The 15,031-nt window shown below is 42.2% G+C and overlaps 2 protein-coding genes across 2 annotated transcripts in view; one reads left to right on the forward strand and one right to left on the reverse strand.

The window, feature by feature from the left end:
* Positions 1-1,003, forward strand: part of LOC308290373 (alpha-2-macroglobulin-like) — a 33,208-nt gene extending 32,205 nt beyond the window's left edge. Inside the window, exons 35-36 of the mRNA XM_080732173.1 lie at positions 148-207; positions 768-1,003. Of these exons, the coding sequence (XP_080588299.1) occupies positions 148-194 (47 nt within the window). The 3' untranslated portion in view covers positions 195-207; positions 768-1,003. The remainder of the gene's footprint in view (positions 1-147; positions 208-767) is intronic.
* A 644-nt stretch (positions 1,004-1,647) lies between these two features.
* The window catches only part of LOC308290371 (alpha-2-macroglobulin-like), a 28,027-nt gene continuing 14,643 nt past the window's right edge, over positions 1,648-15,031 (reverse strand). Inside the window, exons 24-36 of the mRNA XM_080732171.1 lie at positions 14,809-14,892; positions 14,374-14,550; positions 13,891-13,966; positions 13,490-13,646; positions 13,261-13,335; positions 12,614-12,782; positions 12,105-12,295; positions 8,730-8,942; positions 8,471-8,595; positions 8,198-8,288; positions 8,012-8,080; positions 7,356-7,461; positions 1,648-5,749 (exon numbers count right to left, since the gene is read on the reverse strand). Of these exons, the coding sequence (XP_080588297.1) occupies positions 5,634-5,749; positions 7,356-7,461; positions 8,012-8,080; positions 8,198-8,288; positions 8,471-8,595; positions 8,730-8,942; positions 12,105-12,295; positions 12,614-12,782; positions 13,261-13,335; positions 13,490-13,646; positions 13,891-13,966; positions 14,374-14,550; positions 14,809-14,892 (1,649 nt within the window). The 3' untranslated portion in view covers positions 1,648-5,633. The remainder of the gene's footprint in view (positions 5,750-7,355; positions 7,462-8,011; positions 8,081-8,197; positions 8,289-8,470; positions 8,596-8,729; positions 8,943-12,104; positions 12,296-12,613; positions 12,783-13,260; positions 13,336-13,489; positions 13,647-13,890; positions 13,967-14,373; positions 14,551-14,808; positions 14,893-15,031) is intronic.

Raw genomic sequence — 15,031 nt, forward strand, 5'->3', positions numbered from 1 at the left:
TGTATACATTTATAATAATTTCATTTGTACTCGAGTCGTGACCCATACAAATGGGTCCCGACCCAACAACAGTGCTGCAACAGACTATAAACAAACGTTGGACTGAAATGCATGTTTTCTTCATTCCCATGTCTTTGTTTCACACAGGTGACAACATGGAGACTGAATACAGCTATGCTTGTGACACACAGTAATGCATGTCAGCAGGTACATCAAGTACATTTACTTGAGTATTTCCAATCTACATCTCGGATGCAAATATTGTACTTTTACTCCGCTACATTTTATTTGAACACTTTAGTTCCTAGTCACTTTGTAGATTATTATTACAAAGCACTTCAGCCATATATCGTCCATTTGAAAATAGCCGATCTGCAAGCTCCCAATTTGTCGTGAATCTCGCGATGCATTGCCAATGCGTTGCGATGCAACGCATTGTGAGCTTGCAGATCGGCTATTTTCAAAAAGATGTTTGTACTTGAAATGGGACATTCTGCATAAGGAGTACCTTTGCAATAGCGACGGCGTTCTCTACAGGGGAGCGCTCAGGAAATCAGTCTACTGGTATATGTGCAGGGAGAGGATTTGAGTGATCTAAACTAATCTAATCAAAAATGATGAATTAAATCCTTTACTTTTAATTAGTAATATGCAATAATCCATTAACTTTGTTCTTCCTCAAATATAACATTGCAGTAAAGCATCTGAAATTGTGTATTATTATTATGTGGTTTCTTTTAAATACTCTCTTTTTTCCCATCCAACAGATATTTGAAGAGAACTATCACCACAACTCATTCTTTGGCATATCATTGAATCCAGTGACATTGAAAATAGACCTGATTATCGTGGAAGATGATACATTTGTGTTTTTGTGTTCTTCTGTGTATGTGTATTTACTTCACGTTTACACAATGCATTGTGGGTCTCACTGTGTTAGTGAAAGGGTTGGTTGGTGTACTTTTGTAACTATTTGCACAAGACAGTAAAGAGTTGGCCTTTGTGTAATGTGTGTAGCATTGTGTTATTACAGCACTTATTAGATGAAGCACCATTAAAAAATATATTATCAATAAAATAAAATAAATCCTAATACCGATTTGGAGCAAACCCAGGTCAGTTAGATTTCTATCCATTAGCCTACGGCCCGTGGCCGTCCCCTCAATGATTTCATTTCTGATCACCGCTCCTTTGAACATGCATAGTTTATTTGTGAGGAGTTGCTCACCGTCAGATAAAAGGAAAGTGCCACTATAGGCTATAGGCCTAATATAATATAGGCCAATGTGTGAGTCTCCTGCCCTCGCTCTCTCTGCCAAATCAACCTGCTGATGCCTGACAGCACGCGGGTTTGCAACCTTTTCCAGACGGCTTTTGCTGCGTATCACCCTCTCTCTCCCTCTTTCCTGTCTATCTTCACTTCAATTGAACTATCAATAAAGACTGAAATGGATGTGTGTGTAATGACAACTATCTAAGGTGTGTAACTGTGTGTAATGACAACTAATAACAGATAAATGAATACAAAAAATATACAACTTTTGACATAACAAATTGATAGCAATAGGCTTATGGGCTCCACTCTATGCTTTGAGAACTGCTGTGCTGGGGACTGGTGGGGAAACTAGATGACAAGGGCATTTCTGTCTAATTGACCCCATGTTTTTATGGGATCAATATAAGTAGGAACATTAGCCTCAAGGTTCAAGGTAACTTTATTTGGTCTCCGTGAGGAGAAATTTGTCTTGGACACATGGACAGACCAGCAGCATACAAAAAACACAAGTACAAAAAATACAGTAGGCCTACAGTACAGTAGCTACACAACAGGGGTGCTCAGTGACATACATATACAGCCATATCCCGCAGAATAATAAAACACCATAAATGTTATAGCCTCGATGTTATTTAGTGCAGAGTTGTCCTTTAAAGGGCAGTCCACACTATCGCTGACCACGGACATTTTCGTCAGAGGGTCACAACATCTCGGAGTGCAGCTTTCAGAACTCAAATTCGGGGTAATGCTTTTCAGAAGTTGTGAGCGGCGTAATTTTGTAATAGAACCGGACCTTTCGGACAAAAAGTTTGGTGGTTGGAGACAGTTTGGACTGCACTTAACCACTTCAACCCTATTATACTAAGTTGACCAGGGTCTTCCAGGAATGTTTAATTTACTTTTCCCGCTGTATACCAAATCTCTTTGCAGAATATTAGTTGTGGTGCATTGTAAGCTTGTAGACAACATGATTAAAATCCTTGTACAGAGGTACTGCAGATGTGTGCGTGCATGCATGCATACGTAGTGCACACGCATGTGGATAGGTTAAAGCAACAATTCCCAATGTTTAATGTGGATCCCAGTTTGTATATTTTATACATTAGGCTACAGACCCCCATTTGAAGCATATTCATCTCTGGGACCCCAATCTATACTGTAAAATCCTTGGTTTTAAGCAAATAGACAGGTCCATAATGTAAGGCATTCATTTTACATTATCTGAATGTACAGTTGTATTTACTTTTTTAGTTTTTAAATGTGAAACAAAACTCAGTTATATCACACAACAAAATGTTATATGTGGGCAACATCAAAATAATTAGTCCTCATGAAATATTACACAGTGGTACAGTATTGAAATGTAACTTTACTAGACACAATCGTATCCGTACACAGGACTCTGATTTGAGCTGCATGAAAGGTGCTATACAAATAACGTTTATTAGTGGCCAAGCCACACAGTGGCAAAGGCCACTCATTGATATTGTACTTTCTCTTCCGCCACTTTTTCTCTAGTGGCTTGACCGTGCAGTCGCTTTTTATGAAACTCGGCAGTATGGTAGAGGACTATGCCAAACGGCAAAAACACTAAGCTCGCACCAATTGACCAAAGGGTGGCGCTGTAGGAAGCCTTTGAAAGTGCAAATTTGAACAGGTATAGCTCATGCTCTGTTTGACGTACAGCCATGAAACCTGTATACACTTAAGCGTCTCCTCATGCCGAACAACTTTTACCCACTGACTTTTGACCCCTGACCTTTAGATCTCCCACCATTTTGAATTATATGAAAAACAGTTCAAATCTATCTCCTCCTGGGATTTTTGCTTCACATCCACAAAACATTTTTTACATGAACTTTGGACAAATATCTAAAGATCTGTCTCGGCGGTGAAACATTATTTTGTAATAATTCAATGAATATTGCAGTTTTATGCAAATTATTCTATGCAAATTATTCTTCTGCCTCTTAAGTCATACATGCAAAGTCACACGTTCATGGCATTTGGCAAAGATGTAGAGGGTTAGTCCAAATATCACTGAAACCAATCTTATTCCAATTGGCCAAAGGGGGGGCGCTATATAATTTTGAAAGAAAATAAGACTGCAGGAAAATTCCAGAAACACTCACTTACATTTAATCAGATTACTTTTACTCCGAGCCTCCAAAATATGCAAAAATCATTAAGATATTGTGGCACTCTGCTATTAAATTATTGTTTAATAAAAGGCACTCAGTGTGTCAAGTACATTACATGGAACTTTTTCTCCTAAACAATTATGTATGGCTGCCATAGTGTAGTGGTTAGTGCCTATGATCCCACCTGTTGTTGAGTTGATATTAAAAACACTCTTGATGCCCACGGTGTGTGCGCACGTCAAACTCTTTGATGTTGACACGTTTGATAAGGGTTTATATTAAACTGTAGCTTACTGTATGGGGCTGCCGCAACTGAAGAGAAGTCCGGTTTCCCTATAGAGGCCAGTGTTAGGAAATTCACAAAAGTGTATTTATCTCGTAACCTAACTCCAGATCATGTTCATGTTTAAAACGAGCCCTTCTCTACCGTCCGTTGTGCAATTGATTGTACTGTTCTGAGTGAAAGAAAATACGATCACTCGAACATTTCAGAAATACTTAGATTACTTTTCCCCAAGCCTCCAAAATATTAAAAAAAAATCAATAAAATACAGTGGCACTTGCCGATTAAATCATTGTTTAATCGAAGACACTCAGCCTACATAGAAGGTTTTAGGGCGAGGTCGCATGTCACCCTAGTAGAAACTATGTGATGTCTACACCTATGTTTTGATGGCCAAGGATTACGATGATATCATGTACAGCATCATAAACTGCCCATAAACTGCTCATAAACTGTCTGTATGCAACAGACAGTATATGCAACTGTCTGTTGCATATACAGTCTTTTGCATACATGTTGTGTAGAGGCCAATTTGTGTTTTTACCTATAACTCCACCGATTAGTGTAAAACCTTCTATGCACACTTCCCAGAGGCCAAGGAAAAACCTGTGCCCTGCATTTTTCACATCTGCCACCAGAAGGCCGACTTACTGTATGTAAAACACATTCTTCAATATTACTCCTTCAGAATTTATCCAAAAATCACACAAATCAGTACACAGTATCTCTACAGAGATGTAATCATGACAGATCTGTCCGATGTCATATTTGGATTCCAAATTTGCAGGATTGCTCCTTTTTGAACAAAATGCCTCAAATCATGAACGTAGCCTGCTATGTGTGTGAAATTTGCACACACATTCCCACTAGGCCAAGGAACAGATGCCACCCTTGACCCTTCTCACATTGGCCTGTTAAAGCACCACTAGCGGGTCAACCTTTGCAAAACAAATTTTTGGAACAAAATGCCTCAAATCCCGCATGCAGCGTCCGATTGCTGTGAAAGGCCCAAGAACACGTGGCACCCTTTTCACTTTCAGGAGGCCAAAAAAACTGACCTGCCAGAGACCTGTTCTCGGAAGAACACTGCTTCTAGTTTTTCTTTGATTTCTTTTCCCACTTTTCTTGCTTTTACTGCTTTTTTCCGCTGCTTTTTTCCTTTCCTACTTTTTCTGGCTTGGCCACTTTATCGCTGCTTGCAGCTATATTTATTATTTATTATTTATTTATTATTATTGTTTTTCTTCTTTTTATTGGACGGACTCCCATGCGTGTCTCTCTCTCTCTCTCTCTCTTTCTGTCTGTGTGTATTGCCAGATTGTGCGAGTGACACAAGCATCCATGTCTGCAACTCACGTGTCTGGTGTCTCTGTGTGTGTGTGTGTGTGTGTGTTGCCAGATTAACACTGCCTAATTTTAAAAGTCTGTTGTTTCCGCGCGCCCTGACTGCCGCTTCTCCCCTTAGGGCATCTTACTTATATTTATAGAGCACCTTTCGAAACAAGGTTACAATGTTCTGTACAGTGGACACAATATAAACATCAGATACAACAAGTTAATCAGGCTAAAATAACACAATAGAGTAAAAATACAATACAACAGGAAATAAAGCAATAAAACAATGTCCTGAACTAATTAAACCGGTAATAAAATGGTAATAAAATGTGATAAAACTTTGACACAAATTTGTTTTCAACATACGTTTAAAACCGTCGGGAGCAACCACTGCAAAGGCCCAATCACCCTTTGTCTTAAGATTGGTCGCGGGGACCTCCAAAAGGCCCTTGTCAGAGGATCTGAGAGATCTTACATTGCGTTTAGGGGCCAATGGCCTGCTTAAAAAAGTAATTGAAAGTATGTTAAAAATCTATTCTGGCTTTAATGGGTAGCCAGTGAACTTCACACACCATTTAGATATACTTGTACAAATCTCTCAATAATCACTTCCAATCTTCACAGCGCAAATAGAGAATAGAAATACAACAAGTGACAATGAGATATCTAATTGTAAACAACAAGCATGGCTGTATTCTATCTCCTTGTTGTCACCTGTGTGGAAAAAAGACACCTGTTAGTGTGTTTGGAGCAGCAGGAAATAATAGAAAACATTTCAATCCAGTTATTTTTTTAATAGTCTGTTATGAACACCAGATTATTGATAATAAAGTCTGTCTGGTATAGACCTATGTATAGTGTGGAGTAGAGTTTCTGTTATGGGGCCAGCAGAGTGGTGGCAGAGTTGAGCGCCTCGGAGAGTGCCAGTGCCTCATCATTGATAGAACTTGATTGATTGATTGATTGAAGACTTTATTAGAAGTTTGCATAGGAAAAGGTACAGTTTCATGACGGTACAGTTCACTGGTACAAGGTCTACTAAAAGGAGATCCATGAAAAGACTAAGCTTATTTCCTCTGGAAACCATTGAAGTATCTCATATAACATTGAATGACAGACAAATAGAACACAGTACTATGCAGTAGATATGTAAAGAAAAACAAAAAAGAAAACAGTAAGTCTAAACAAACAGTATATACAAAGAAGGGGCAGGGGAGGGTAGGGTTGGGCTAGGTTAGTTTTTTTTACCAGTTGCGAACGGCTGCTGCCTGTAAGTGGTTTTTCAGGGCAATTTTAAAGGATGCTAGTGATCCACACTCCTTTATGACCTTCGGTAAGGCTTTCCACATTTTGGTGGTATAGCAGAAAAAAGAGTTTGCTTAAAGGGGAAGACCACCCATTTTCAATATTGAACTATGTCATTAATATACCTTAGAGGAGTTGTGTGGAAATAAAAATAAAAAAGTTCCCCCTCTTCTGTGTTGCGTAGAACTGGAGGATTGATTTTCGGGTTTGTATTGTAAAGTACAATGTGTGATGTCATCAAGTTGTACTTACAATACAATACAAACCCCAAAATCAATCCTCCAGTTCTAGGCAACACAGAAAGGGGGGGGGGGGGGGGACTTTTTTTCTATTTCCACACACCTCCTCTAAGGTATATTAATGACACAGTTCAATATTGAAAATGGGTGGTCTTCCCCTTTAATGTCTCCCGGTTCATCCTCAATCAGTTTGATGTCAGCAGCTGGCCACAGTGATGTTTCTATTGTAGGCAAATTACGAGTGCAACTGAACTTGGAAAACTCAATGTCATATGTACCGGTATGGAAACCCGGGGGAACATGTGAAAGCATTATTCTTTATTTGAAAGGCCCTCGCGGGAAGAACATTTATGCTTCAGGGGAACCGACCTCTTGAATAAAGCAACTCATATTAAGTTTTAAACCTTTACATTTTGACTCTATGTTTTGGCTTGAGCTCAGACTTCACAATAGTCAAAAACAACAGAACACCCTTTTTCAATGAAATAATACATGGAAAACTTCAGATGGGAGTTAGGACCTGCACACCCAAATCCAAAAGTGGACAAGTGCTGAGAGAGAAAAAAGAAAATGCAAAACAAAAGAAAAGAAAATCTCGTACAGTTGGGCATCATTTGCTAAAGACTTTTGATAATAAAGATCGGAAGCTCAAAAAGCAGCATATATTTTCTTATTTTTTTGCAACTGGAGCACAAAAGTGTGCAGATCTTTCTTTTGTTTTACATTTTAAGGTTTCTACAGAGAGCCATAGGAGAGGTTGTATAACATGTACTCACTTGGCTGATAGTAATCATAGATCTTGACCAGCGCTGGCTTCAGATTCTGAACTGGGACTTCCTGTATGAGCTCTAAGACATGGTTGACGGCTATGCCTTTTGTTAACTGTTGGAAGAAATGTAGATTATCAAGAGTTCCCACAGTATGCTTAATTATTGCTGTTGTCTACCATAATAGCCCTTATGTTTGTTTTCTATCCAATCAAGATTTTTGGTGTAATTTCTTACCTGGACGGCTGGACCCCCTAGTAATATGTTTTCCTAATAGGCCCTAAATGCTGGTTTTCTATCCAGGACACCTACAGTAATTACTGCTGGTTCTGTAGGATAACATCATTGATTTCTATCCTACCGAGAGCACTTGCTTGTTTTATATGCTAGCAGGATCTCCTAGAACTGCTTGTTTTACGAGTCCACAAGTACCGCTGTTTTCATATTGTACAAGGAAATTAATTATTTTTATTTTTGGCAGGATGAGAAGGATGCCATGTTAATGCAACCATCTTCCTGGTAGAATACAGAAAAAAAGATCTGATAGTTATAGTAAATAGATTATTACTTATAGAAGTAATTAGTGTTAATTCAACTGTTTACCCTTGGGGTTAAAGGTGGTCTGAATTGTATTGAACATAATCCGGTGTAAACTGGTCTCTCACCTCTTTGAAATACATGATGACGTGGTCGTGATTTTGCTCTACACGATCCACCAGCGGCGCCCCTTTAAGCTGTGAAGAAACCAGCATATTGAACTGGTTATCTGTGAACTTTGTACTCGATATTTAACAATTACAAAATAAAGGTTTGCTCACTTGGGTAAAAATGTTTACTACTGTATAACTCACCTTTCTCAAAGACTCTTGGTCTGGGACAAATCCAGAAAGCATCGTTATATCAACTAACACCATGTTCGTTGTTGCTTCATTCCCAGTATATCTGTAAGTATAACATATTTGAAAATATATTTTACATATCTACAAGAGTTCACAAAATCTCTTTCCAATATCTTTGTTGTGTTCTGAAATATCGATTTCATTTAATTTCTAATTTTGTTCACATTTAGTGTGACTTTCTTTTTTTCTGTGCGGCACATTTCTGTCTCTACAGGTGATCCTTACAGGCTTTGTAGTTTCAGAGTTAATTTCCGTCTCAGAGAGCTGCTGCTGTAGTCGGCCTCAGGTGTGACCTTGATGGACAAACTGCTTTCCTCAACTGGTGTTGGGATGTTGTAGTTAAGAGACATCTGAGGAAACAAGTAGAGTTTGATTTGTACAATCATGAAGAGTAAAGAGACCTTTTCTTACTTCATAAACTACAAGACATGTAGAATAAATTCTGTGTAGTATTTATAGAATACAAGGACAGATAGGAGCTGACCTGCGCTGAGATGCATGCGGTGCCCTGAACCTGCAGGCTGTAGTTTCCCATCGCACCCTGCAGCGCCCTCTCCTGGTAAAGCAGTCTGTTGCTCTGATCCACGTGGAAGACATTGTCACCCTTGGAGGACTTGACGGTCACAGTGCTGGATCCCTCTTGGGTGAAGACCAGAGTGGAGTAGCGAGCCAGGGCCTGAAGAGCCACTACTGTGTCCTACAAAGCACACAAACCATGCACCTCTGACATCAGTCTGCCACATACAGAGCTTGTTGAACGGTGATGTTCACATGCAACAGAATATTACCAGTAAGACTCCCTAATCGGGAGATAAGCGACCGTCAGGTCGCAGCGTGATTTTAGGGCAAAATGTGTAGGAGCAGTGTCCAAAAATGTGGTTGAAAGAAATTGGCCTGATGGTGGCGCTGAGTGTAGACATAGTGTGTACCGATTTGTGTGATTTTAGGGCAAAATCTGTAGGAGCAGTGTCCAAAAATGTGTTTGGAAAAATCGGCCTGAAGGTGGCGCTATATGGGACAGATCCATGTTGATGAGATGAGTGTAGACATACTGTGTAGCGATTTGCGTGATTTTAGGGACAAAATTGTAGGAGCTGGAGCAGTGTCCAAAAATGTGTTTTAAAAAATCGGCCTGAAGGTGGCGCTATATGGGACAGATCCATGTTGATGACATGAGTGTAGACATACTGTGTACCGATTTGAGTGATTTTAGGGCAAAAATTGTAGAAGCAGTGTCCAAAAATGTGTTTTGCAAGAATCCGCCACATGGTCGCGCTAGAAGAGGGCCATGTGAGAAATGAGGGGTGCAGTCTCCGCGCGGCCGAGGCGGACGAATAGGTACCGGCCCCGGCTCTCCCGGTCGCTCCTAGCCCGAGTTACGGCATTTTATGTGCGCTGCAGTGGCAGGGGGTCCTCCACTGGGGGCGCCACCACTTTTGCATCCGTTCTGGAGCACCAGGAGTCGGTGGTCCCCGGGAATTCCCCGTGAGCAGCCCCGTTGGGGTGGTCATTTGGTCATTTTTGCACATTTGGTCATTTTTTACATCTGGGGGTCCCCCAGGGACCTGGGGGTCCCTGGAGCTCCAGGGGTCCTTGGAGGTTGTAGTTTGGCAGGCAAGGAGTGTGTGTGCAAAATCTGGCATGGATCGGGGCAACGGTTGCGGAGATATGAGCAGGGCAAAAGTGTGACATGTGACGTGTGACAGACAGACTGACGGACTGACTGACGGACGGACTCACAGTTTGTGCAGGTTTTGATAGTAACTGCGACCTGACGGTCGCAATCAAGACACACCAGCTCAGTGGCATTGTGGTTAGGGTGTCTGACCCAATGCCTCCATGCTTGGCACTCTGCATCAAGGGTTGGATTATTCTTCTATTGTTCATACCGTTGGCCAGGACCTTTCAAGGACTTACAAGGTTACATCGTAAAAACAGAACTGGACAACCTTATTTACAGTACCTCAAAAAGCACTCCTAAATGTCTGGCTATAGCTCTACATTAGCAGCTAAGTCACCCAAGATTATGTTGAATCATTGCAATGGATGATGTAGGGCTGATATTATCTGATCTGACCTCTGACGTCCTTGGACAGAAAACTATTATTGCGACCGTCAGGTCGCACTTACTATCAAAACCTCCACAAACTGTAAGTAGTGTCAGTCCCTCTGTCTGTCACACCTCACACGTCACACTCTTGCCCTGCTCATATCTCCGCAACCGTTGCCCCGATCCATGCCAAATTTTGCACACACGCTCCTTGCCTGCCAAACTACAACCTCCAAGGACCCCCGGAGCTCCAGGGACCCCCAGGTCCCTGGGGGACCCCCAGATGTAAAAAATGACCAAATGTGCAAAAATTACCAAATGACCACCCCAACGGGCCTGCTCACGGGGAATTCCCGGGGACCACCGACTCCTGGTGCTCCAGAACGGATGCAAAAGTGGTGGCGCCCCCAGTGGAGGACCCCCTACACTGCAGCTCACATAAAATGCCGTAACTCGGGCTAGGAGCGTCCGGGAGAGCCGGGGCCGGTACCTATTCGTCCGCCAAGGCAACGCGGAGACCCCACCCCTCATTTCTCACATGCCCCTCTTCTAGCGCCACCATGAGGCCGATTCTTGCAAAACACATTTTTGGACATTGCTCCTACAGATTTTGCCCTAAAATCACACAAATCGGTACACACTATGTCTACACGTCCCCCTACACCCAGGAACCAATGGCACTTACAGCCCTCTTTGTGTATACATGTCACCTGACGGTCGCTTATCTCCCGATTAGGGAGTCTTACTGGTTTTAAAACAATTCACAGATGTTTTCTGCCACGTACAGCAGTCTCAGAGCAGATAAGAGTTTCTGTGAACAAGAAGAATTAATCAGACAACGCTTGTGGAAACACTTATATGAGTGCATTAGTATCAAATCTAATTCTACGCATATTTAGTTCATTATTGCGACCGTAGGTCGCATTTACTATCAAACCCTGCACAAAGTGTAAGTCCGTCAGTCAGTCAGTCAGTCAGTCAGTCAGTCTGTCTGTCACACCTCACACGTCACACACTTGCCCTGCTCATATCTCCGCAACCGTTGCCCCGATCCATGCCAAATTTTGCACACACGTTCCTTACCTGCCAAACTACAACCTCCAAGGACCCCCGGAGCTCCAGGGACCCCCAGGTCCCTGGGGGACCCCCAGATGTAAAAAATGACCAAATGTGCTAAACTGACCAAATGACCACCCCAACGGGGCTGCTCACGGGGAATTCCCGGGGACCACCCACTCCTGGTGCTCCAGAACGGATGCAAAAGTGGTGGCGCCCCCAGTGGAGGACCCCCTACACTGCAGCTCACATAAAATGCCGTAACTCCGGCTAGGAGCGACCGGGACAGCCGGGGCCGGTACCTATTCGTCCGCCTTGCCGGCGCGGAGACCCCACCCCTCATTTCTCACATGTCCCATTTCTAGCACCACCATGAGGCCGATTCTTGCAAAACACATTTTTGGACACTGCTCCTACAATTTTTGCCCTAAAATCACGCAAATCGGTACACAGTATGTCTACACTCATCCCATCAACATGAATCTCTCCCATATAGTGCCACCTCCAGGCCGATTTTTAAAAACACATTTTTGGACACTGCTCCTACAGATTTTGCCCTAAAATCACGAAAATCACTACACAGTATGTCTACACTCATGTCATCAACATGGATCAGGAAGATTTTGGCAAAACACATTTTTGCCCTATTTGTGGAGATAAGTGACCTACGGTCGCTTATCTCCCGATTAGGGAGTCTTACTGGTGTCTATGGGGTTGGCAGTGTCTCAGATAGAACAGATCATTGAGCAGTACCTGTGTGGAGGAGAAGCCACCGTAGGAGTTCTGCTGTAGGGCCAACCACCTCACGATGCGAGCAGCATAACCCAGGTCTGCAGCGCTGGGTTCAGGACTGGCGAGCTTGGCCAGCAGCACGTAGGAGCTGATCTCTACGGACAGAGAGGCTGAAGTGTCCACAGAGGTCTGAGACCAATGCAATAAAACTCCTGGGGATCGAAGCACCCAGACACACACACACACACACACACACACACACACACACACACACACACACACACACACAAAAAAACAACCATTCATCAAATCAACATTTATGCACAGTAGCAATGCAGTTGCAAGCAATTGTTGCTAGTAATATTTAATTCAAAGTACCGATAAACGAAAGTCAGATACTTAAAACTATGAAAGTAAACAATACACTGAGAAGAGCAAATAGTGTAAAATAAAATGAAATTAAAATATTTTAGCTAATGAGCTAGCTTTATTTCATGTGATCTAAACACATGTCGGTCTTTTTATCTCACCATCTTGTGAAGCGATCCTGTCCAGGTGTTCTAGGAGTAGTGAACGTGTCTCTGTGTCTCCCGCCAGAGAGAAGACGTAGGCCAGCAGAGCTGTGGTGTAGGTGTTGGTCTTCATGGACTCATCAATGGCCTCTCTCAGACAAGACAGACTACTTCTCACCACAGGATCCTACAGAGAGACACACGGAGGCATTACATTCAGCATTAACCATACAGCTAGTGCCAAGCTATTGGCAAATGTGCTTCATAAGAGTAGTCAAAACACATTAATACAAACAAATACAGCAACACAATACAACACTTGGAAAGTTACAAAGTGGCAGACTAGGTAGTTGGATGGAGAGAGGAAGAAATAAGTGTTTGTACTGTACCTACAGCACATAGGACCCAATAACATCTGTCTGGACTAATGGGACGTCTAATTAATCAATTAGAGTCTGTCCCTATTGGCCATCTAAGCCATGGTCACATAGACAGAACTACTTGGGACATCATGGGTTATAATACAGATTAGGATATGTGCCTTTCATGTCACTCCTGTCCTGACACCTTTTCTAGTTCTACACAACTTTCTTCCTCATCTCTCCACTCTAATAGCTCCGTTCCACCTCTGAATGAGCTTCTAAAATGCTGGAAAGGCGACTCACCGAAGGTAACAATTTCATCTCCAGTAACGAAGCAGTTATGTAAGCACTGAGAGTCACTTCATCTGACACTCCACCCTGAGGAAAGGAAACATCAATCACACACACACGCACGCACAAACACACACAAATAATTTGTATTTCTAATAGATTTTTTTAAACGTATGATAAAGGCGATAAAGGTTATTTTTTTCAGTACTTCTTTACTTAGTCAATCTCTCCTCTCTCATACCTTCATTCTGTTGTCGAAGAGTTTTCCAGATTGTTCAAAACAGCCATTGCGCTTCTGTTTACTCTCCAGCAAGGACTTTGGTTGTTCTATGTTTGACTGGTCGATGAAGACGAAAGACTTTGCTCGGACAAATGATCTCAGGACAAAGGCAGTCAACCTGATGATGGGGGGAAAAAAACACTGGCTAACTCATCTGATTTCTTATTCATGTTAGCAGGTTTTTGAGAAAGTGTTTTCATGGACATCCCATGCATACTTTATTATATCTTGTATATCTGCACGATACATGCAGCTTATTAGCTGTGTCTGTCTGTCTGTGGTGGGCAGGTGGATTATGCCCAAATCTATGCACACACAACATTATTTATACTTTTATATAATTATAATCGGTATATTCTTACCAAGTGTTCCCTTGTCCAACTCCAAACGCGCTGTAGGCACCATCACCATGCTTGTAGTTTAACTGCCTCTGACAGCCTGCGCATATTTCACACGTTATTATAATTGTGACCATCAGGTCGCAGTTAGTTAGTATGAAAATGTTCAGCACGTCTGTGAGTCACGCTCAGTACCATACTCGAGCACCTGAGGGAAGCAACACAACACCAACGTGTCCTGACTAACCATTCATGTACCAATGCCTGTTCTTTGATTTGTTTTGTCTGGGCCACCGGACGGTCGCTTCTCGCCCTTACGTTGTGTTACTCATGGGTTTAGTTGACCTCATGGTTATTATGATATATAAAATAGAGAAGCATTGGTACAGGTGTGTTGGAGCTTGTTCAATGCTAAATACAATCTCCATAATGTTGTCGAAAGATCACACCCTGAAAGTCATTTCACAGTTGATAATTCAAATAAAACAATTCAACAGTTTGTCTCACCGCTGACCAGAAAGGGAATGGCCTTCTCCTTGATGGCCGGTGTCAGCTGGTTTGTGTTCTTCAGGTATTCCAGGATGTAGATGTTGGGAGCCAAGAGAGCCATATTCTGTTCCCCACATCCATACGGCATCCTCAGCAGTCCATCCAGGTTTTTCAAGGCACGGCCCAGGATGTCTCCTGTCGAGCGAGAGAGAGAGAGAGAGAGAGAGAGAGAGAGAGAGAGAGAGAGAGAGAGAGAGAGAGAGAGAGAGAGAGAGAGACACTGTTTGTACCTACAGTAGCTTGAAACGTATTGAAACAGACAGCAGGAAACTATGAAGAGACATTGTAGGAGAGACAGACAGCAGGAAAGATGAATGTGAACTGCATCACAGATGATCTCCTTTCTCTATCCTGTCTTTCCCCACTGTAGTGTGTGATAAAGACAAACTTTACCCAGGACGGATACAGAAGAACGGGCAGATCCCGAAATCACATTATTAGGGAGTTGTAGCTGGATGTCCTCTGTCAATGTCTCTCCTAGACAGAGAAAAACACGAACATGAACAACAGTGACATTATATTCAAGAGGAACAGTGTATAAGCCCTACTAGCTACACTAAACTAGAACTAGAAACTAGAAGGATGCAATTCTTGGGAATTTCAAGTGTGGTTGCCG

The sequence above is a fragment of the Nannobrachium achirus genome (genome assembly GCF_963921795.1).
Source record: "Nannobrachium achirus genome assembly, chromosome: 8".
Taxonomy (NCBI): Eukaryota; Metazoa; Chordata; class Actinopteri; order Myctophiformes; family Myctophidae; genus Nannobrachium; species Nannobrachium achirus.